Source organism: Erigeron canadensis, chromosome 4 (assembly GCF_010389155.1).
Source record: "Erigeron canadensis isolate Cc75 chromosome 4, C_canadensis_v1, whole genome shotgun sequence".
NCBI lineage: Eukaryota > Viridiplantae > Streptophyta > Magnoliopsida > Asterales > Asteraceae > Erigeron > Erigeron canadensis.
The window spans coordinates 26,891,275-26,916,498 of record NC_057764.1 but is presented as its reverse complement, the minus strand read 5'-3'; the positions used below and the strand labels follow the sequence as shown (position 1 = coordinate 26,916,498).

The 25,224-nt window shown below is 31.4% G+C and overlaps 2 protein-coding genes across 2 annotated transcripts; both read left to right on the top strand.

The window, feature by feature from the left end:
* Positions 1–8,511: 8,511 nt before the first annotated feature.
* Positions 8,512–12,950, top strand: LOC122594925 (phenylacetaldehyde reductase-like). Its single transcript, XM_043767210.1, has 6 exons — positions 8,512–8,704; positions 10,533–10,702; positions 10,862–11,053; positions 11,118–11,283; positions 11,431–11,617; positions 12,580–12,950. The coding sequence occupies exons 1-6, from the start codon at positions 8,584–8,586 to the stop codon at positions 12,722–12,724; spliced, it is 981 nt and encodes a 326-aa protein (XP_043623145.1). The 5' UTR covers positions 8,512–8,583; the 3' UTR covers positions 12,725–12,950.
* Positions 12,951–15,387: 2,437 nt separating this feature from the next.
* Positions 15,388–23,872, top strand: LOC122597268. The gene is made up of 18 exons (XM_043769883.1): positions 15,388–15,610; positions 16,209–16,378; positions 16,524–16,715; positions 16,778–16,943; positions 17,089–17,275; positions 18,127–18,272; positions 19,245–19,418; positions 19,956–20,125; positions 20,216–20,407; positions 20,505–20,670; positions 20,859–21,045; positions 21,137–21,222; positions 21,931–22,050; positions 22,290–22,459; positions 22,568–22,762; positions 22,904–23,075; positions 23,293–23,470; positions 23,725–23,872. The coding sequence occupies exons 1-18, from the start codon at positions 15,493–15,495 to the stop codon at positions 23,870–23,872; spliced, it is 2,937 nt and encodes a 978-aa protein (XP_043625818.1). The 5' UTR covers positions 15,388–15,492.
* Positions 23,873–25,224: the final 1,352 nt, after the last annotated feature.

The window sequence follows — 25,224 nt, the reverse complement described above, 5'->3', positions numbered from 1 at the left end:
TAACATAACTAATAGTTATTTAGTGGGTTTTTGGAATTGCGTCTTTAAAATAGATTTTGCGAATAAAACTTGCGTATTGAAAAATCATACATTAACCTACTTTTTCAAAACTACGTTTTTTCTATACGAAAAATCAGATAATCAATTTTTTTTAAACACAGTAATCAAATAAACTTTTTCAATATGCAATCCCAAAATCCTTTTTAGTTCACCAAAAATGTAACTTTTATTATAATATAATTAGTTACGCTTTGTCTATATAAAAATTCACATTATCAATCTTAAAGCCTTTTTATTTAACCAAATGTAACTTTTATAATAAATATATTAATATTTATGGGTATTAAAATAATATAGTCTAAGAACATTTCAGGGTTTAACTTTTAATATATATGTATCTAACACTCTATTCTCGAGTTATAATATATGGATAAAAAATAAAAAGATTAGAAAAGAAAAAAAAAAGAAAAACAAATTTAAGAAGTAAAAGTCATTTTTGAGTTAATATGAAAACCCAATAATCATAAGGAAAGTAAAGTGTTATTTGCATGTTTGAGTTAGAAAGAAAAAATATATAACAATACAATTTACAAAGATACCCTTTTTATTTAAAGTAAAATATGTGTAACCCGCTTGATATCTTATACTTTATTATCTTACATAAATATAAATATAAATTGGAAGTTTCAAAACATGATTTCATAAAAATTAAATCTGCTGCGAAAAAAAGTTCTAACCGTTTTAAATTTATATATATATTTAATACATGGTAAAAGAGTCATTAGTTTAATAAAAAATAATTTAATATTTGTTACATGATATTAAAAATTCCACTATCACAATGTTAACATTAGTTTGTACAATTAATAGCCCCTCATGTATGGCATAGTAGGTGTGAACGGTGGAGAGACATGCTGAGTAACAATATTTGCAAAATAAATGGATTCTTTGGTGTAAAAGGGCATGATGGTAATTACATTAAACAAAATGTTTGTATCCTACACAATCCGACCAAATTTGGGTGTTAAGATTTTCACCGTGTTCTTGAGTTTTTTTATGGAATGAAAAGAAAGGAAAGCAAATGATTACAAAACAAGTTGTGTTTTTTAGTTTAATTTAAGGGTGGAAGGGAAGTGAAATGAAAATAAGTGGAATGATTTATTAGTTGATTTTGTCTAAAACATTTTCTCCCTATTTATGGGATGGTTTGAGAGGAAGATAATATAACTTTCAGTTATTTCTTTTCTTTTATAAACCAAACTCAATAACACAGTGTTTGAGCCAAAACCCCTCAAAATTCCCTTTATTCTCCATTCTTTTCTTTACGTAAAAAATTTAAAAATGCAAAAGGCTTTAATTTCTCTTTCTTTTCTTTTTCTTCCCATATATAAATTAACTCAAGAATGTAGTGTAAAAGTTTATTAGTATAACTTAAAATAAAATCTTTGATAATTATATGATAGGTTAAAAGAAAATTTCCACACAATTATTTGTACCATTCAAAATTCAAAAATTCAAATAAATTAACTATAAGTACATGATTTAGAAATTCCAGTATATCGATGTAAAATTACTTTTAAAAATTCTTTAAAAAGTAACCATAAAAACAAATAGTAAACTTTTGAGGCTTAAATATTAAGAATTTTTAAAAAAAAATTATATTATTAGATATAGGGGAAACATATATGTAATTCTAATTGGGAAATTAACATACATTGAGTACTTTTTAAAAAGATGATATATCTGTTCACAAAATATGTATTTACAAGTTCACCTGAGCGGTAATCAATTAAATATTTGATGTAAGTGTAATGGTTAGATATTACTATATGATGCTCAGATATTTTATATAAGATTATTTTTTATTTTGTTAATTTTTCTTTATGTGTGTATTTGTATAAGAATTAAACTACATAAAATATTGTAAAAATGACTAATTAGTTACACGACTCAAAAAGAAGAAAAATCTATATTTAGTTCTCAACTAAACGAATTTGGTTATTTTTGAATTTTAAATTATCACTTGATATATTCATTTTAAGTTTTACTAATTGTTTATAAAAACATAAAATCATGAAATTTTATGTTTTTATCTTAACTTTGATTATAAATACAATAATCTTCAATGAAACTTTGTTTATTTGTAAATTAACTCATTTTGCAAGTACTAATTTACATCTTTTGCATCATGATACTAATTAATCTACCAATATTTGTCAATTTACAAAATTATAAAACGATAATAATATCATTAGTTAAATATGTTCTCTCGCGTATTACGCGGGACAATAATCTAGTTTACGTATATATCGTACCACTGTATATTGTTTTACCATAACTTAATTGTCTATCATAAAGTCAATGGTCATTAGTTCAACTAGTATAATTCGAGTCCCGCGTTGAGGGACCTCATTTTTTGTTATAAAATGATTGTGTGGTTTTAAAGTACTCGTGTCCAACCGCCTAATAAAAATTCATTCTGTTATAAATAAGTTTGTTTTAAAAATATATATATTTAGTTAAGGGCAAAACCACGTTAGCTTTCATCTGAGTGTTGCGAAACATTTTGTTAGTTATGATGCGTCGCTATATATATATGTTAGCTTAAATTATCATATGAAATATACTCGTATTTATTTAAACCAATACTACAAACGCATCTAAAATTATAGTGTATCGAATGCATATATTTAATATGCACAAAGAAAAAAGTCGAATGAAAGTTTCAATATATAAGTTGAAACCACAAAAGAAGAAAGTGCGCAAAAACAAATAAGGGTACAAAATGTTACGGGATATGACCATAGTTTTTTTTTTTGCAATATACTGTTTGGAAACCCAGCAAAAAAAAGTGTGAAAAAACCAATAAGTAACCCATAATAGAAAGCCCAAACGAGATGCAAGTGATAAAATACGAATAATGATAGTGGTACGGGATATATGCATAAAAAAGTTACAATATATTGTTTGAGAAGTCAAAAAGAAAAAAAAAATATGTAAAAAACCAATAAATAACTTATAATAAAAAGATTAAGCAAAATGCGATTTGGTAAAATTTTACTGGATGTTACATAGTTACTATTCATCACTTCATATCATTTAATAGGTTATATAAATGGTTAAAATAAAATAAAAATAAAACACAAGAGAGTAAGAGAAGAGGAGGTTCTACATTCAAAGCTAAAGATGATATCAAAAAGGTAAAGTAAAAATTTGCTTGTTAAAAAAATGTTCATTATTAACAACGGACAAATATAATGGAAAAACCAGTATAGAAAAATAAACACAACAAGAAAATTGCCTAAAAAGATAGATTATTATATTATTTTTCTAAAATAAAAGAGATAGCGTTAATTTTGCAATAATATAAAGAGTCATTCATCGATTTGAAACATAAAAAAAAAAATTATCATAAACATTCACAATAAATTATCACATTTAAATAATATTTTAACTCAATGACTTATTTTATATTATATTATATCTATCTTTTATTATACTAAAACACAGTTGCTCTAATAACTTATTGACCAATCAAATCTCTTGATTATATCAAGTTTTCAATTTTAACTTTTTCTGACTTTTTATTATATAAATAAAAAGATTAAGTATTTACCATGGACTAAAAATCTCGACTACCTATATCACTTTTTATTATATAAATAATAAGATTAAATGTTAGAATAAGATATTACCATATATTACCATGGATTATATTAAAAATCTCGACCATCTATATCTATATATTAGAATAAGATAGATACTATTTTATATATATATAAAAAAAATTAATACATAAGCAAATTATTATGTATTAAAATCGTCGACTACTAATATTAATACAGTTGAACTAATGACTTATTAATCAATCAAATCGCTTAATTTCATCGAATTAACTTTTGCTTATGTCATCATTTAGATTAACTTAAATTAAAAATCCTAATAATCATTATCGAAATATATTATTATATTAGCATTTATATTATTTTACAGAAAAAGTTTCATTAATTTACACGTTTTAATTTTCAATCAATAATTTAGACTTTTTAGCTCTAAATACTTGATATATACTATTTTTAGCCATCAACTTTAAAGAATTTTTTAAATTTTACAACCATTTGATCAATTAAAATAATTTCAACATATAAAATATTGTCTACAAAAATTATGTCAAAACCTAATGACTTATTAACCAATCAAATCATTCAGTTTCATCAAATTGACTCTCTCTTATGTTATCATTTTTTATTAATCATAGGTTAAAAATCTTGATAATCATTATCCAAAAATATTTATATTAGTATATATATATTAATATTTGTAGAAAAAGTCTCATTAATTTACACTTTTTAACCATGAATACTTAATTTCTTATTATTTTTAGCCATCAACTTAATAGTTATTTTTTAAAAATTTTTATCCATTAATTAATTAAAAAAAATTTAGCATATGAAATATTGTCTACAAAAATTTAATGAAATACAATATCTTATTTTTAAAATGTTATAAATAATCCGCGTATCACATCTTTTGAATTTCTAAAATTTTTAATTTTGACTTTTGTTTTTTACTTTTTGTCACAGTATATAAATACATATAGATATACACATGTAAATATTAATGTCGACTACATGACTATCAATAAATACTAGCTTATAATAAACTATTATAAATTGATATCTATAAATGTCGTACATTGGTATCCCAGTACAATATTGACAATGTCGTCCAATTTAATAATATATTAGATTATATTTTTATAAATTGTAAATATTAGTATATATTTTAATATTTAATATAAACATAATTTGAACTATAGATACATATCCAAACATAGTAACATATGATGATATACAACATTCTTATCCTAAATACAATAGGAATCACAGAACATGGGCCGATCACAAAACAAAGCACGATATATAACAGAGGGTTACTTGAATAGTAAATCCAAAAGGTACAAAACTTTCTCCCTTTTTATATGTTAGTTTTGCGTATTAATGTTTAAAGTTACAATTGTCACTCAAATGAAGAGTCCTAATTGTTATCAAAGAATATGAAAACAATCCTAAATGTTATCTAATTATCATAAGACATGTGATTAAAAATAAACCTATTAGTATTATTGGCTCACATCATAATCAAAGACATATACTTGAATGTCAAGTACAGGATCATAAGTATGTTTATATTTTAATTCTTAATTATCTTTCATAATATCAATACAACTGGTTTCAAAAATTTTTATAATAGAAGAATTATAGTAGCATGTGCCTTATGGAATGACTACGACAAAAGGTTCCATTAATACATCTCATCTAATAATGACAATGACGAACTTGTGATATATTCAAATTTATAAGTTTTTATTATTTAAATTTATGAATATCTAATATTTATAATATCGTAAGTCCCGTGTCCAGTGTTGGACACGGGTCTAAAATCTAGTATCTATATTATATTATAAAGCAGATTTTCCTTATATTTTCAACATTGAACTTGAAATTTTCAATATTGATTTTAAGTACTTCCCCAAAATGTCCCTCCTATCTATTCAATATTTATCTAAAATAACTATAATACCCTTTCTGTAATACCCAACCGTTGGCGGAAACATGAGGTGTCATGAAAACTACAACACGACATGGAATTACATAGATACTGCTAAATGAAATAGAATATAATAAATATATTCCCAAATACATGAGTTCAAAGTCATAACAGTGCTAAAATAGCTTATTACAACCAAGTCCATACAAAAATATTCCAAGGCATGTAGCCTTAAAGTCTGAAAATAAATAGAGGAGCACTAATCTCCGAAGTCCAAGCCTAGCATAGCAGTCTTTATCCCTGATTAGCCTGAGTACCTGAAAAGTATACTAAAACGTGTCAACACAAAGGTTGGTGAGTTCGTAGGTTTTAGTCAAAAAGTCTTAGTCAAAGAAATAAGTCTTTTGTCGATTCATTAAAGTCTAAACAAGTATTAGTTCAATACATAATGAGCAGAGTTACGCCATAATATGTCTAAAGTCTCAAGTCTCATGCCTCATGTCTCATGTCTCAAAGTCTCGATGTCTTAAAGACTCAATGTCTCAAAGACTCAATGTCTCAAAGTCTCAATGTCTCAAAGTCCGGCCTTACGGTACCTGCCTTAGTCCAAGTCTCAAATCTCATGTCCAAGTCTCAAACTCATACAATAAGCATGTCCAAACCATAAATCACAACAATAAACACATAAATCACACACATATAAACAAAATCAAGCACGTCAAATGGCACAAGTAACTCTATACGCACAGGCTCCGTATTGAACATAAACAGGAATCGACAAAACTGTTTGAAAAATAAGTATACTTTCCACCCCAAAACTTGTAAAAAGAGGGGCTACGAAACTCACCTGAAAAGTGTTATGAAAGTATAACGGACGAGCACGACAAGCACAATCAAAGTCCACGACAATCAACACCTACCAATAATACATGACAAGTCACAATGAAAGTCTTTGGTCTTAAGTCTTAGCCTATTAGAAATGCCTTTAAGTGCACATGTCTTTATTTAACTTCTAAAACGACGTTTGACAAAATTCGAATAAACCGAACAAGAGTATGGATTTGACAACAAAGTCCTTTATTAAGTTCAAACACATTATTATATCAATACAACCTCATTTGAAATCATTTTATAGTTCAAAATAAGTTTTACTTGAATTTACTGAAAATTAGACAAAACCGGAGATTTTAACCGAAAAGCTTACGAAACCGAAACGAGTTGAGGTTGAGCTCAACCTAATGGTTGAACTCGACCAACTAAAGCCCAAATATGTTATTTTAAAATCTTTTATTCATGTGTTAGCCAATTGGACCAAAACTACACCTTTTGAGAAAACCAGTCAAATTTAAGAACCGAATAAGCGCGTATGGAGACGATAGGCTAATGAAATCGATTATATGAGTAGGGAAGTGGTTGAACTCGACCATGGCAGGTCTAGCTAGACCGGGTAGAGGTCAAGCTTGACCTGCCTAGGTCGAGCTAGACTAGCCTAGGTCGAGCTAGAACTGGACGGGTTCGGATTCATACGCGATTTGAGCAAAACGAACGATTTTGACGCAATTTTGTTAAAATAACGAGATCTAAGGCTAGCCAATTCATACCCACGAGTCTTGATTGCACAAAAGTGTCACAAATCAGTACAAAAAGGGTGAAGTTCGACCGATTTCATACATCATGTGATCGACAATTGCACAACCTTAATCTTTGATACGGAATCGACTAATTTTAGAGTCTTTTAGCCAAGTAAATGATATCTTCAATTCTTGTAGTTGCACAAAATCCAAATTACATGAGTGCATAATGTAATAAATCAAAGCCTTAATCAAGGTTCAATTCGTTTCTTACACACAAATGTAACCGAAATTGCACAATCAACAATCAAAGACATGATTCGCTTAGCTTTTGATAAGAACCGAAAGAGTAAACATATATATACATATAAAAACGAATTGGAGAGATTAAGAACAGGACTTACACAAGTTTTTGATGAAGAGAATGATAATATTCACTTGTTTCTTGATAAAAGATCGAAGCCTTGATTGATTGAAAGCGTTTGGAACCGAAATCGAGAGAATGATTTAAGAGAGGATTTGAAAGACAAACTCTTTTCTCTTCTTGTCTATGAAATCTGAATTTTTTGTGAAGAAAGGGTGTTTTTCAAAGAAAACCTTAGAGAGAAATCTTATGTGTGTAAACCCTTTTGATGGAATGAAAGATCAAGTTTATATAGGCATGTATATGGTTGAATTCAACCATAGTCGAACTCAACCAGGTCTAACTCGACCAAGTCGACCTCAACCAGGTCGAGCTCGACCCATATCTGTAAACTAGACTCTCTTACGAAAACGTGGTCGTTTGAATCGTCAAAAACGGAGTTACGGTTTGAAAGTTATGACCAAAACAAAATCAATACGTTTTTCTGTTGTCGATTCGTTTAATTAATTAAAACGACGCCATATACGGCAAAGGTAAATGCTATCCGTTGATTCGCTTAATGTTTTGAAAGTTCATTTTAACTTTATTTGACATTTCTATGAGGCAACTAGTCTTCCTCAATCATTTGCTCCAAGTCTTAAAAAGTTAAAGACACTAGTACTCAATAAACATGTCATGTCTTGTCTTATTCACACTCTAATCCATATAGCCACACGTCTAAAGACTTAAATTGATAGTTAATGACCTTCTACAAATAAAGTAAAAATATATAGTTTTGGTTCGGTTCGGTTTTTATGATTCAGTTTTCATTAGAAACCAAAACTGAACCACAACTTTCGGTTTTTAGAAAACCAAAACCAATGGTTTTTGATTTTTTCGGTTTTTTCAGTTTGATTTTTTCGGTTTTCATGGTTTTTTTAGTTTTCGGTTCGGTTTTGCTCACCCATAATATTTGGAATCTTATCTTTCTGATTTTCTTATATTTTATTACACATGTTCCCCACGTTGCTCATCTATAAAAAAATGAAAAATATCAGACAATCCAATCAGTATACATTATATTTCTCACCCAAAGTTAAGTTTCAGTGAGACATAGAGATGAGCGGTGGAGAAGGCAAAGTGGTGTGTGTGACAGGGGCATCTGGGTTCATAGCTTCATGGATTGTTAAGCTCCTTTTGGATCGTGGCTACTCTGTTCATGCGACTGTCCGGTCTCTTGGTCAGTTACTCTACTTTTATTCTATTTTCTAACTTAAACTTTCTGTTTTGTGGGTTTATGACTTTATGATCGCCAGCTGGGCATGCCATAGTGAGAGACCACGGTTCGATATTTAGGGCCCGAATTTTAATATTTTTGATATTTATTTGTGAAATATTTATTTAAAAACTAAAATTTATGTGAAAACTAGAAAATCGGTAAAAACACACTGTGAACTGAATTTAGCACAATTTGTTTTTATTGTGTTTTCGAAAACCACAATGTGTTTTTATTGTGTATTTTAAAAGCACATCGTGTTAACTTTTAAATCACACGTGTTTTTAAATGCGCCTGAAAATCAGACTATTTTTCAAACACATTGTGTTAAGTTCAGATCACAATGTTTTAATCAATTTTCTAGTTTTCACGAAAATTTTAGTTTTCAAATGATCACAACCCATTAATATATGGGTAAAGGGAATATAAGGTTGTCCGGGATCTAAGCTTAGGTGTAGAACCCCTCACATACTAATATTTTATTATTTATTGTTTAATTAATAAATTCTCGGGCCCCCATGATTTTTATAGTTTAAAAAATTAATATGTGAGTGTTCGGCATCTAAGCTTGAGTACCTAACAGCCTTATATTCCCATCCCCCAATATATATATATATATATATATAAAGAGGCGGTACCAGAAAAAAAAATACCATGCAAAATTAATAAATCCAAAAAAAATAAATTTATAAGGGGCAAAATGTTAAAAACCTATAGTAAAATTTTAAAATGCATAATAAACTTTAGAAATACATAACAAAATCTAAATTTTGAAAGGCCCCCCTTTGCCCTCTATGTTGTACGACCTCTATATATATAGAGAGAGAGATGTGTTTGTGGGGTAAACACCCCGTTCGAGGTATCCAATGCAAAGGTTATCTGAGCAGCCTTTTTACTTAGATAGAGGTAAGGTCTATTTACATCTTAACCTCTCCTATACACTGTCGACGTATTGAGGCCCAACACCCATGGAAGACGTCACTAGGCAGTTCCTTTTCCTTGTGTGTGTGTGTGTGTATTACCTTCAATAATGGGCCATGTACATTTTGGTCGGATGGTTAAGACCTTAGGGACATGCATTTTTGGTTTTGAGGTCACCTAGTCGAATTGCTTATGTCTAGCCTAGGTGTTTTTTCTCAGTGATCATAAATCTTCAGGGCCGCCCTGCAGATAGGGACATCTATAGATTGGATTTGGGTTTGGGTTGCAGCCACATACATATTTACTTAGAATGCAATCGAAACATAATATGTTTTATACAAGTTGACATCAATGACTTGTGCTTGATTCACGAATCACGATACACTAAATTTGATGTTTATTGTTAGATCATATATCTCTAGAACTCTAGAAGATAACATAGTCATACAGTAATTTTTACAGTTTACATGTTTTAGTGAGGAAAACAAATTCCTTACACATCTCCCTTTTTAATTAATCATCATTTCAGATGATAAATGAGTTATCCATGTCTAAGAATTCGTCCATATTCGTATTTTTTAGACGAGTGAGTCGGCGTACAAAACACACTCTGATCAGCGAGACGGCTACAAGGGGCGTTGTCCCTAGGAGTGCACCTGTTTTTTTTGGGTCTTGGAATTAGATGACTTATACGAGTTTATCATTCTTTCATTTAAAGTGGTTTAGAAGTATTCATAAGGCTACACTATAAGTTACGTGATCTCTCTGGGTCTAGCAACCAAGTTGTTTGTATTTCGATGTTCTTGCCATGTGTATGTTTTTGTTATCAACTTATTCAGTTAAAAGTTATAAATGCAAAAAATATGTGCAGGTGATCCAAAAAAGACAGAACATTTGCTTGCTCTTGATGGTGCAGATGAACGGCTATCTTTGTTTGAAGCTAACTTGACTGAAGAAGGATCTTTCGATTCTGCAATTAATGGCTGCATATGTGTCTTTCACGCCGCTTCTCCTGTTCAGTTTGTAGTTGATGACCCACAGGTTTTTTTTCCCGTTCTTTTCTCAATTTTCTTAAATTGCTCTTAACCTTTAAACTTAGTTGGTTGTTTGATAACATACAATAATTTTCATTTTTATGTTGTTTCTTTGGTCATGATTATATGATTTGTGAATTGTCCGGTTCTGCTGATTTTGCATTAGGCACAACTGATAGAGCCTGCAGTGAAGGGAACACTTAATGTTCTTAAATCTGCCGCAAAAGTTCCTTCTCTCAAAAGAGTCGTCTTGACATCTTCCATGTCTGCAGTTACGAATGGTTTAAAACTTCCTGGGTCTGGTGATGTGGTGGACGAAACCTGGTTCTCAGATCCATTATTCTGTGAACAAAATAAGGTAACTTTTGCATAACTAGTTTTTATAATGAAGTCTCATTAGTTAAAGAGTTTGTATTTTTCAGTTGTGGTATCACCTTTCGAAGACGTTGGCTGAGAGTGCTGCTTTTAAGTTTTCAAAAGAAAACGATTTGGAATTAGTGGCTATAAATCCTGGATTTGTGATTGGTCCTCTCTTACAGCCAATTCTCAATCTTTCTTCTGAATGGGTTATGGGATTGATAAAATCTGGTATCTTTCATTTTTTACATATGTATATATGCATGATTGATTGTTGTGCAACAAGTTTTCTATGCACTTGTATATCAACATGAAAATTTAACTGAGTTATTTAATGCATAAATTATCGATCATTGGCGATGGTTGGTGTATATGCAGGAAAAGAAATAACCTCTGATGGAATTTACAGATTCGTTGATGTGAGAGATGTTGCTAATGCACATATATTAGGCTTTGAGAACCCGCAAGCTAATGGTAGATACTTAATGGTTGGCAATTTGGTTCACTCTTCATTGATCATGAAGATCCTACACAAACTAGACCCAACTCTTATTCATTCTGATAGGTAAGAGATCCCTTTTCTATGTATACTTGTATGTTTTTCCCATCTTTGTTTGAGCCCCAAGTCTTCAAATGGTCCAGCTTTATTGGTTCTTTAGTGGAAATTTCTGAATAGTTTGTAGTTAATCACTGAAACTTTTGTCTTGTTTGGATCTATTTAATTTAGGGTCGAGGAAAAAACCAAACCTAATTCCAAATAAACCGACCCGAAACTTTCGGTTTGGTTTTCAGCTTGCCCAGAAAAACAAACCAATTCAATTAGCAAAACCGACCCAGTCTATACTTCATTAGATCGTTTAATCGTTTATATATTTTTATCATGTTAGCATTTACTAGTTGTTTATAATGCCAAGCAAATATGCCACATGTTTAACTAATTGACTTAGTTTAGAAGTCTAAGCCCAAATATGGGGATACAAAATGTGCAAATTATGATTCTTGGGCTCAAGTCCGATATTCAGATCAGTAACCGAAACCAAGAGGTTCTTATATCCCAAGAAAATGAAATTTGCAATTCAGGATCGGTTTAGGAAAAAAACTGACCAATAACTCACACCTGTTGTTATGTTCATTTCTGAAAACTTGGCAAATTGATAATGATACCCTGATGTAACCCAGTAACTCTGGTCCTAGTAGTATTTGAGGGTGACCCATCAAACAACAGACCATGATTTCTGCCTTCATGGTGAGTAACACCTAAATATGTGTTGATTATATGCGGATAAAGATTAGCTGATACAATCAACGACAAAGTCCACTTAATCATAGTACCATCAAGTAGAGAGGTTAAAGATTTCCAAGAATAATACACTTGTATGACTGATTGATAATTTTTTTTTTTTTTTGTGATATATGCAATGAAAACATGAGGTCCTTTGAGCATTTTGTCCATGTTGCCTTCTCTGGAGATTCGGGTAACCAACTCAAAATCTAAATTGCCTTTTTTTTCTTCTTAAATCTCGATAGGTATAAAAACAGCAATTGTGTTGAGCCATCTTTCAGTATATCAAGGGCAAAGGCGGAAAGTCTAGGTGTTGAGTTTACTCCATTGGAGGTAACCATCAAGGACACTGTTGAAAGCTTGAAGGAGAAGAACTTGTTAAGCTTGTAAAACACCAAATGATGTTCAGGACTTTGTCTGTGATTAGTTGCCCAGTTTAAACTCTTGGTCCATTTCTACTTGTCCCATTTTGATTAATAATTTTGGAGACCCTAGTTAACCAAAGTATCATTTAGTTGCCCAAATTCAGGTGAAACATACAAAGAAAATTCGGTATCTGTCAATGAATGAACATGCTCATCACCTACTAGATATGAACAATCGATTCAAGATATAATTTTTGTTTGTAATGTAATTGTTAGATTTTTATGGAAAGTTAAAATAATTTTAGGATTGTGTTAGACAATACGAGACGGGGTGCCCGCGCGATGCAGCGGTGATGGTGGTAACGACAAAGGTGTGGCTGCGGCAATTGTGGCGATGATGTGCGGCGGTAAGGGTTAATATGGTTATTTAAGGATTGAAGAATCTATGTTGTAGTTTATTTTATTAAGGGTATTATAGGTATATAGGTAAAGATATTTAAATTAGTGAATAAATAAGAAAGGTAATATGGTCATTTCAGGTTCTTAATTACTGACAGTTTGCTTTATATAGTAGTATATATTTGAAGTTGTTTTAACGGGATTGTGTTAGGGATAATGGAAATATATAAAAGTATGTCTTGTGTACAATATTAATTTAGCAAGTTGTTTGCCCCCACGTTAAAAGGATTGTGTAACTTTTATATTTACTAGCAAAACATGTAAAAGTTGTTCTGAATTTTCTGATGCTTAGGGATGGCCAAATAATGCCTGTAATAAATTTTATGAAGCAACAAAACACTATATTTAGGTGTTTTAAAATTGGAACTAATCTAATTTAGAAAAAAAAAAATAAAAAAAAACATATTCATGCCGATTTTTGTTAAAAAAGTAAATTTTCACAAACTTAGGATTTGAAGATCCAAAACAAAAATTAAACATGATAGACAACTTTGAAGGTTGAAATGTAATAAGCTTAGGAGTTGACTCGTCTCATGGATGACATATTTTGTATTTAAAACTATGTAATATGAAGTATATTTTGTAATATGAATTACAAATGCTAGACAAAATATTCAAGCTATTTTACATGTAATACAATGTTTACAAAAGTATGTAGTCTTAAGCACTTAAACTATCAAAACCTATTTTTTTAATAAACTAGCCAAAATTAAAAATTACAATCGTAAGATAAATTACCATGGCTTAAGCTAAAACACAGAGCAATGCATATACTAGAAGCACATCATAAAAATTAAAAATGAAAAGACCTAAAAAAACAAACTCATAACTAATTGATTCAAGAGCAACATCAGTATCATTGTATCATAGATATGTTTAACCATAACTTTGTTATATAAAATACTATTAAAGACATTTTTACAACTACTTTCATTTCAATATATTTATTTGCTCAAAAGTTTATTATATCAAACACATACATTTATTTGTTAAAGGAAAAAAACACAAATCCAAAAAATTTGGATGTGAAGAAAAACAGAAAAAGGGAAAAATGCTACCCAAATTCAAAATAAACCCGAACAAAAATAACATGTACATAGTAAATATGTAAATCAATAAAAACGAGAAACGTTACCCGGGCGATGCCCCGGGAGACATTATATTTATTGTGTTCCGTACTATGTAAAAATTATTACATGCTTTTAGAAACATTATTTAGCTCAAAACCTGAGTTGATATTGATTTTTTAATGGGTAAGCAATTATAAATTAAAAAAAATCGACGATATAATTTTATAACAGATTAATATATTATATAAATTCTAAAAGATAATAAGCATGAAAGTAGAATATTTAAAATAAAAAACAAATTAATAATAAAAACATAATTAAAGCTAATTTCTTAAATCATTGAAAATAGAAAGTAAAAAAAAATCCATAGTAATAAAACATCAACCGAAATAACATTGAAACTAATAAGTATAGTAATCAAAATTTTTGGAGATGGTTAGGTGTATATATCCAAAACATACACCCTACTGTTATGTGTATATACACTATGTAATAGTTCATTTGTACTAAGATGAGATAAGTTTAAAAATGTTAAAAACTTAAAAAATAATAATATGCAATTAAAATAAGTGATATTTTGTAAACAAATTGGAAGCAATTTAAAATATCAAAACATAATTTGTCAAGCCCAAAATTAAGAATATAAGATGGGTCCAAAAAAAATAAAGCGGCCCACCAAAAAAATAAAAATGGGCCTAAAGAAATAAAATGGTCCGTTATTATTCTTTATACGTATTTTCGTAATTTTGTTTTTAATATATATATTAAAATAAGTTTTTTGGCTGTGGCCCATCCTAAAACGAGTAAAGAAAGTTTGTTAAGCCGGTGAACTGTTGGAGTTTATGGTCTTCTATTGTTTATTCGGATGACTTTTTAGTTTTATCATAACAAAGTAAAAAAAATGTTTACTATACAGTATATCTAGAACCGTTGTTGTATATTTTAATTCAAAATTTTAAATTTTATGGATTAAAAATACAATTATTTATATAACAATAGGTAGATTAGTCATTTTTTAATCGCTTAGAAATTTTTTCTTTCGCTAATTTTGGTTGGAAAGTTTAAAAAAAACCCCTCAAAAATACAAAAAAATAAATTTCTTTATTCTTTTTTTCTTTCTTTTCCTTAAATAAAAAAAAAAACCCAAAGAATGCACTAGTGTGCCATACTGCCATTAGCAACATCTTAAAATAAAAAATACATAACAGAGTAGTAAACTAGTAACAATTAAAAGGACATTTGAAAAACTTGATTTGAGAGAGAAATGAGCGGAGAAGGTAAAGCAGTGTGTGTAACAGGGGCATCTGGGTTCATAGCATCATGGATTGTTAAGCTCTTGTTGGATCGTGGCTACTCTGTTCATGCGACTGTCCGGTCTCTTGGTCAGTTACTCTACTTCTATTCAATTCTTGTTTAGTCTCTCCCTCATCTTTCTGTGTTGTGGATTTGTTTAACATAAATTTGTTTATCCATATGACCATACCCTGGTAAACGATAACATATGCGGGGTATGAGGAAGGTGAAACGAAGACAGTCTTATCTATATCTATGGGTAGAGAGACTGCTTCCAGAAGAACAACTTTAAGAATGTCATCTAAACCTAAATATGTGATACCAATTAATACAAGCTGACATCCACCAATTGGGACTAGATAGGTGAGTTCATTTATAATATACCCTTCGTACTAGAATGAGTTGCCTTACACAAATTTTTGTATAGAGAGGCAATATTTGCACTGCCCCAACTTTTTCGACCTTCTCTACTAACGTCATCTATGTATTCCCCGAAAGTTTAGTACTGGTTTGAATCAACAAATATATGACCAAAAAATGTAGTTAGTAGATATGCTTATATTAAGATCTTTGTTGATAAACAGCTTTATTATCTTCTACTTGTATAGTGACACACCATATATATGTTTTTTTGTTTTTTTTTTAGCACCAAGTGATTCAGTTGAAAATGAAAAAAATTATGTGCAGGTGATCCAAAAAAGACAGAACATTTGCTTGGTCTTGATGGTGCAAATGAAAGGCTATCTTTGTTTGAAGCTAACTTGACTGAAGAAGGATCTTTCGATTCTGCAGTTAATGGTTGTGTATGCGTATTTCACACTGCTTCTCCTGTTCAATTTGAAGTTGATGACCCGCAGGTCATTTTTCGTTCTTTTCCTATCAATATTTTGAAATAGCTTTCAAATTTTAAACTTAGGAGGTTTTTTGAATACACACTCACAGCAATTTACATCTTGATGTTGTTTCTTTGGTTATGATTATATGATTTGTGAATTGCATTAGGCACAACTGATAGAGCCTGCAGTGAAGGGGACACTTAATGTTCTTAAATCTGCTGCAAAAGTTCCTTCTCTCAAGAGAGTCGTCTTGACATCTTCCATGGCTGCAGTTATGTTTGGTGTAAAACTTCCTGAGTCTGGTGGTGTGGTGGATGAAACTTGGTTTTCAAATCCATTAGTCTGTGAACAAAAAAAGGTAAATTTTTAAACTAGTTTTGATATTCAAGTCTCGGTAGCTAAAGAACTTGTATTTTTCAGTTGTGGTATCACCTTTCAAAGACTTTAGCTGAGGATGCTGCTGTGAAGTTTTCAAACGAGAACAGTTTGGAATTGGTGGTTGTAAATCCTGGATTTGTGATTGGTCCTATCTTACAGCCAATTCTCAATGTTACTTCTGAAGGCATTTTGGGATTGATAAAATCCGGTATCTTTCTTTCACTACAGAACGTATATATGCATGATTGATCGTTATGCAACAAGTTGTGTATGCCCTTGTATATAAATCTGAAAATTTTTAGCGAGTTGTTACATGTATGAGATATATTTGGCAATGTTTGGTGTATATGTAGGAAAGGAAGTATTCTCAGATGGAATTTACAGACTCGTTGACGTGAGAGATGTTGCCAATGCACATATTTTAGCTTTTGAGAAGCCGCAAGCTAATGGTAGATACTTAATGGTTTGCAAGATGGTTCACTCTTCATTGATCATGAAGATCCTAGACAAACTATACCCAACTCTTAATCATTCTGATAAGTAAGTAATTCTTATGTCTTCTTCTGTGTGTTTTTGTATATTTTTCTCATCCTTGTTTGAGCCCCGAAATCTTCTAATGGACCAGCTTTATTGGTTCTTTAGAGGGAAATTAACTAATCATTGAAACTTTTGTCTTGTTCGGATCTATTTAATTTAGGGTTATGGACAACACCAAACCAACTTCCAAATAAACCAGACCTAAAACTTTCGGCTTGGTTTGGGGCTTTCCCAGATAACCAAACCAATTAACAAAATCGACGCAGTCTATACGTCATTAGATCGTTAATATGTTTTTATCACGTTAGAATTTACTAGTTGTTTATAAGGCCAAACAAAAATGGCACATGTTTAAGTTTTTTTTTGAAAGTTAACTTTTGTATTCATGTTCACCCCGGCAAAACCACCGGCGGTACCCGTATACAAGTATTTACAATAGTTTAAATTTACACCAATCGGCCCACGAAATACTATTATGTTTTGTTCTACTTCTAAACCATAAAAAACCCAGGGCACATGTTTAAGTAATTCACTTGGTTTAGAAATCGAAACCAGGACTTGAAATATGTTTCAAATATGTGGACGCAAAATGTGCAAATCATGTATCTTGGGCTCAAGTCCGATATTGGGATCAGTAACCGACACCAAGAGGTTATTTAGTCCCAAGAAAATGAAATTTTCAGTTCAGGATGTGTTTAGGCAAAACCGACCAAAAGCTCACCCCTATTGTTATTTTCTATTCTAAAAACTTAGCAAACTGATAATGGTGCCTTGATGTAACCCAATAGCTTTGCTGCTAGTAGTCTTTGAGCTTGAAAGCTAAATTACCCTTTTTCTTTTTCAAATCTCAATAGGTATAAAGACAGCAATTGTGTTGAGCAGCTACCTTTCAGTATATCGAGGGCAAAGGCCGAAAGCCTAGGTGTTGAGTTTACTCCGTTGGAGATAACCATCAAGGACACTGTCGAAAGCTTGAAGGAGAAGAACTTGTTAAACTTCTAAAACACCAAATGTCTGTTATTAGTTGCCTAGCTAAAACTCTAGGTTCATCTCTACTTCTTCCATTAAGATTAATAATTTTGGAGACGCATCAGTTAACAAAAATACCATGTTGCCCAAAGAAATGAAACATGTCCAATTACACATGTATACTTGTGTTATATTTTCTACTTAATTTTAAATGGTTTCTGAGATAATTTTAAATGGTTTCTGAAATAATTTTAAATGGTTTCCGAGATATTATAAGAATGTGATGTATTCATACATGATCCGAATACATATTACATTGGGCAATGTATAAATGTCACGTGTACTCATGTGTATAGAGAATCTTTGTTAGAGCACACGGAGTAGAGGCCTGATCAACTAGTTGATCACATTCCCATCACACCGTCACAATAGAGTAGTAAATTAGAAATTAAAGAGAATCTTTCGCAAGCTGGTTGAATTATATTATTAGGCAGCCTTAGTTTAAAAAAACACACTACTTTATAATATTTTTTAATATAAAACAAATGCACATACACAAATGTGAAGAAGATTAGGAAGACCAGCTATGGATCACACTGAACCTCCAAATGATCATCACACTGTCAATAGAGTGGACATCACATAGCGTTCCAACCCATGACACACTCGAGATAAGACCAGTCCAAGATTTTGCCCCTCCTTTGCTGCCGCCTGCCGCCCATGTTCTAATGTATGTGTCACAGTTAGCAACTCACTTTTTTGAAAGTTCCCCCTAGGCCCTAAGTAAATGTAGTTTGTTCTTGCACATAAAAGTTTATAAAGTATATAAACTAATGTATCCTGACATTAAACCAATTACATTTAATATACATGAACGTTGGTTGTAGCATAAACAAATGGAATCAGCAAATACCACGTGAAGCAAATATGTAATTTATTCATAGATGTCATATTTAATAATAGACTATAAATTAGCTTACGAAATTGATTCTCACGTAATCAGTATATCCTGCTACTGCCCCAGTGTGCAAGTTCCACCAGGTGACCGGTTCTAGAGACATGAACAGAGAAGGGACAGTTGTTTGTGTTACAGGGGCATCTGGGTTCATAGCATCATGGCTCGTTAAGCTCTTGCTTGCCCGTGGCTACTTTGTTCACGCTACTGTCCGATCCCTCGGTCTGTCCCTCACTCTTTCTTTGACTTTCAACATGTTTTCAAAGTCAACTTATTATGCAATCCAAGTATCCAACAGGCATGTGGTATAAATAGTTATCTTTTTAATCAATATCTAGTCCACTTGTTAATTTTTATATAAACTTGTTGATTTAGCAGATTTGATACGATGAAACTAACAGTGAATCTGATTTGATATTTTGATCATTTGGTCATTCACAACTTGCAATTATGAAAAATTGATAGGATTTATAGTAGGAATAATCGAAGCACAAATAACGTCTGTTCAAAGATCTACAAATAGGAGATTATGGTGTTAAACTTTGTGAAATGTTTAAGAATGTAGTGAACTGGAACACCAACTAGTTTGACCCCTAAAGTCAAAGTAAATCTTTTTCTTTCAGGATTATAAACAAGGTTTCATCCTATGGTATGTTGTATCACCAATCCCACTTTTGCAACTGCGTAGCTTTTCTGTTCTGACTAATACTTTTTGTTTATTTATATTTTTTTTCCTACTGGCATTCAAACATGTTGCAGATGATCCAAAAAGGACAGAACATTTACTTGCTCTTGATGGAGCCAAGGACAGGCTATCTTTGTTTGAAGCTAACTTGAGTGAAGAAGGATCTTTCGATTCTGCAGTTAATGGCTGTGTATGCGTCTTTCATACAGCATCCCCTGCTCTAGTTTCATTTAAAGATCCACAGGTTCTTTATCTTTTTATCAAAGTTTTCGAAACATTGTATTAATTTTTAGAAAATGTTTTCACACACTGTTTTTTTCTGAACTTGGATTAGGTAGAATTGATAGATCCTGCAGTGAATGGGACACTTAATGTTCTTAGATCTGCTGCTAAAGTTCCATCTCTCAAGAGATTCGTCTTTACATCTTCTTCCACCGCAGTCATGTTTGGTCCAAATATTCCGAAGTCTAGTGATGTGGTCGATGAAACCTGGTTTTCTGATCCAGTTATTTGTGAGCAAAAAAAAGTATAGTTGTTCTTTATGTTTTGTGCTTTTTTTCTTTTTATGTATGTTTGACTTAGGCTAATTTGTTCAAATAAAACAAAGATTTTCCATTTTTCAGTTGTGGTATGCGCTTTCAAAGACTCTGGCTGAGGATGCTGCTGTAAAATTTTCAAAAGAGAATAACCTGAAGTTGGTGACCGTAGTTCCTGGCCTTGTCATCGGTCCCTTGTTGCAGCCTACTCTCAACTTCAGTTCCGAGGGCTTTATGAGGTTAATAACTACGGGTAATTTTCTTCTACAACTAATATTCACAGGACTATAGGACTTCCCTCAGTATATGATATGATCTTGGTGCGGTCTACCAGCGGGGAGTATTTTCTTCCTTAATCAGCACAGGAAAAAGGCTCTGTTTAGACAACAAAAGGGAGTTTTATGTTATATGTAAGATGTTAAATTGTATACATATATGCAGGAAAGGAAGTCTTTCCGGATGGAATCTATAGACTTGTTGATGTGAGAGATGTTGCTACCGCACATGTCTTAGCCTTTGAGGAACCGCATGCTAAGGATAGATACTTAATTGTAGGGAACACTGTTCGCTCTTCAATGATCTTAAAGATTGTACACGAACTCTACCCTGCTTTTTCGCATTGTGAGAGGTAAGTATGTGTTTCCATGAATATACATATGGACGTACAATATGAACAAAACTATTATATTGTTTCCTTCAATTCTCGATAGATATAGAAGCATGGAGTGTGTTGAGCCACTGCCGTATAGTGTATCAAGGGTAAGGGCTGAAGGTCTAGGCGTTGAGTTTATTCCGTTTGAAGCAAGCATAAAGGACACTGTTGAAAACTTGAGAGAGAGGAGCTTGGTGAACTTCTAAAATGTCACATGATGTTTATGAGTTTCTTATTTATTTCCGCTACGTGTTTAATGATTGAAAATGTATTTAACTTTTAGTCAAAAATTTAATAAATGTATCCAACTTAGGATGGTTCTATTGTATTCTACTTTCAAATAATTTTATTGTATACATCCGATTATATTTTTGTTATATTATGTCATCCATATATATTATCACATACATCCATATATATAGGTTGTCAAACATTAATCAAAATTCACATTTTGAAAATGCTTCAAGAATGTCTGCATTTTGCTCTTTCTTCTCATCCCACACAAATTTATAATTGTATATTACGAGTATTAATTATTAACAATATGTTATAAAAGTGTTGTTTTCCATGACCAGTTGGATTAATGTACACATTTCAACATTTGTGCTATAACTTTCTCAGATCATGATAATTAAACTATTGGGATAAGTGTGACTGTCACAGGAACCTAATTGTATATATTATACTCATAAATGTCAGATTTAGAAAATAATTAAAAACTTAATTATTCCAACATCCATTTAAATTTGATTCTAACATTAACAAATCATCCCAATAAAAAGTGAAAACAATTTCCACTTCACGGGTCAAATTATCAACCTCCCCTGCTAGTGTACAGACCATCAGTTGACCATTTGAGAGAGATGAACGGACAACGGAAGGTGGTTTGCGTTACGGGTGCTTCTGGGTTCATAGCGTCGTGGCTTGTTAAGCTTTTGCTGGCTCATGGCTACACTGTTCATGCTACTGTCCGTTCTCTCGGTCAGTCTATCTCTCTTTCTCATTTTGACTTTCAAAACTCAACTATAGAGTAGGCAAACCACATTGAGTAAGTTACTTTAAGAAATGTTAAAGAACTCTACATTTGTAAGTCATGAACAATCGAATATTTGAACTAGGTTGTTGGTTTAGAGAAAAAAAAAAGGATCGTTTTTCAAATTCTTTTGTGTACCCATCAGAAAGGTTTTTTGTACATATCAACTCATTCAAATATGTTGCAGATGATCCAAAAAAGACCGAACATCTACTAGCTTTTGAGGGAGCTAAGAAAAGGCTAACTTTGTTTGAAGCTAATTTGACAGAAGAAGGATCCTTCGATTCTGCAGTTAATGGCTGTGTGTGTGTCTTTCACACAGCATCTCCTGTTATATTTAAAGCCGATGACCCACAGGTCATTTTTCGTTTATTTTTAATCAATTTTCCAGAAAATGTTTCAATCAATAAACTCAAACTTGATATGAAAATGAAAAATTTGCCTTTCTTTCTGAATTCGGATTAGGTGCAATTGATAGATCCTGCTGTGGAGGGGACACTAAATGTTCTTAGATCTGCTGTAAAAGTTCCATGTCTCAAGAGAGTCGTCTTGACGTCTTCCATTGCTTCAGTTTTTTTACATGGCGCAAAACTTCCCCAGCCTGGTATTGTAATTGATGAAACCTGGTTTTCAGATCCAGTAGTTTGTGAGCAAAAAAAGGTACGTTTTTGTCAATGTTACGAACTGTCAGGTAGTCTTATTTACTCACTTATGGTAGTTAAACGTAAATTTTGTAAATCTTCTACATTACTACAAAATGTTTTTAAATTATAATTCATCAGAGACTTGTGTAATTTGCAGTCATGGTATTCTCTTTCAAAGACCCTAGCTGAGGATGCCGCTGCCAGATTTTCAAAGCAGAATGGTTTAGATTTGGTATCTATACATCCTGGCTATTCGATCGGTCCTTTCTTGCAGCCAACTCTCAACCTCACCTCTGACGGCATTTTGAACTTCATTAAAACCGGTAGTTGTTGACTACGACTAACTTCTATGTGCATACCTATTAACACTTTTCTTTTGACCAAGTTTTGTTATACCATATGCAAGACAAATGTATCATATATACCTAAAAATTTAATCTAATATGCTACATATCAATCAATAATAATATGCTAACTAGTAGAGTCATTTTTGTAAGCACGATAAATTAATCTTTTGAACAATGTATATGTACTCAGGAAAGGAAGTATATCCAGATGGGATGTACAGACTTGCTGATGTCAGAGATGTTGCTATGGCACATATATTAGCATTTGAAAAGCCAAGTGCTAACGGTAGATACTGCATCGTTGGGATTATGATTCGCTCTTCAGAGATCATGAAGATTGTAAACAAACTCTACCCGTCTCTCAACCATTCTGAAAGGTACACCGCATCTATAATAAGCAATCTCATTTTCTAGCTCAGTACATATACATACAAATATATATATTTGTAATATCAATAATGTAACAGAATACATTCAAATGTTTCTATGCACCTACAATCAGATAATATGTACTTTCTACTCATATGCAACTTAAAACATCATATGACAGCCGATTTTCTTGTTCCTAGCTTGTGGGGTATGTCCATGTAACTTAAAATATGTATCTTTTTTTCCGCTCAAATCCAAATAGGCATGAAGATGGAAAGTCTGTTGAGCCGCTACCGTACCTTGTATCAAGGGCAAGAGCAGAAAGTTTAGGCGTAGAGTTTACTCCAGTAGAGATAACGATCAAGGATACTATTGACAGCCTAAAGGAGAAGAAATTGCTAAGCTTCTAAAACACCCCACGGCGATATTCATGTTTTTGCAGGAAACGGAATCAGCAAACCTATTAGTTAACTAAGAATTTTGTTGAGTATGAAATGAAGCATTTGAAAGTGAAATAAGACTAACTAGGTACAAAATATATTGTATTTAACTTGTTGCAGGAAGAAAGGGGGGTGTTGGTCAATATTGTTGACTGTTTAACATTGTCAAACGTGTCAAGTGTTAACTCGATAATAATAATCACATGAGTTAAATAATCAAATTTACGTTTACCGGCATTATTATTAGTTTACATATTTTTTTAATATAAATTTTATGAAGCCTAATTACTCGTATTAATTACTGAAGATTTATATTGTACAATGACTGAAATAGTCACATCTATATTTATGAAGGACTCGTTGTAGTTTAATTAGTTATAAGTTTGTTAATTACTTAGATATATAAATACAAACTATAGATATAGACGGTTATTATTTAGATTAGCTTTGAGTAGTATATATGTCATTTGTCTGTATACATTTCATTTTAATGAGAAATATAACAATTTTCCCCAAATTGCGTCCGCTTATATGGTATCAAAGCCAAGTTTAATTACTTTAACATAACAACTTGTAAGATTTAATTAATATATTATAAACTCATATAGGTGGCTCTTAGTGGAGTGATTAGTGATATACTACTAGTAAAAAACAATAGTTATACACCTCAAGTAAAGAACCTTATTCTTATTCTTATAAAGTTACATTGTTTAAACAAATAAAGTACGTAGTAAAAATTAAAAGCATGATTGTGGCAATATTTAAAAAATCAAATAAAAAGGTAAAAAGCTCACAAAGTTAACGGGTTCATAGCTTCATGGTTTGTTAAGCTCTTGTTGGCTCTCTTAGCTACAATGTTCATGTACCGTCCGATCTCTAGTCAATCTTGTTCCAGTGCCTCACTTTCACTTTTACATCTTTTTTTAAAGTTAATTAACTATCTTTAATTAGTTTGCACTAGTAAGGATAATGCAAATTATTTATTTATTATTATTATTATTTTCGAACAGCATTAAATATATTATATATATATATATTAAATTTGCTAGTAAGAAACTAGCCGATACAATAGAGTACACGATCCGACCTAATTCAGAAAACAAGAAACCTAACGTGGCTTGGCTATAAGAAAAAGAAACACGTAAAATGACAACGATTACTAAATAAATAAAGGAGATCCCGATGAAATGCGAACAAAATGACATCCCATGAACTATACCGAACACGCGTTGCATTATGCCATGAATGCAAATCGATCTAATCAACATTCGAATTTTCCAGACCCGCTACTCGCCTCTTTAAAGCACTGTGCAATTGAATAG

Coding starts and splice junctions, on each gene's coding strand:
- LOC122594925 (XM_043767210.1), top strand. CDS start 8,584: ATGAGCGGTGGAGAAGGCAAAGTGGTGTGTGTGACAGGGGCATCTGGG. Junction 11,054..11,117: donor TATTCTGTGAACAAAATAAG/GTAACTTTTGCA, acceptor TGTATTTTTCAG/TTGTGGTATCACCTTTCGAA. Junction 11,618..12,579: donor ACTCTTATTCATTCTGATAG/GTAAGAGATCCC, acceptor AAATCTCGATAG/GTATAAAAACAGCAATTGTG.
- LOC122597268 (XM_043769883.1), top strand. CDS start 15,493: ATGAGCGGAGAAGGTAAAGCAGTGTGTGTAACAGGGGCATCTGGGTTC. Junction 20,408..20,504: donor TTATTTGTGAGCAAAAAAAA/GTATAGTTGTTC, acceptor TCCATTTTTCAG/TTGTGGTATGCGCTTTCAAA. Junction 23,471..23,724: donor TCTCTCAACCATTCTGAAAG/GTACACCGCATC, acceptor AAATCCAAATAG/GCATGAAGATGGAAAGTCTG.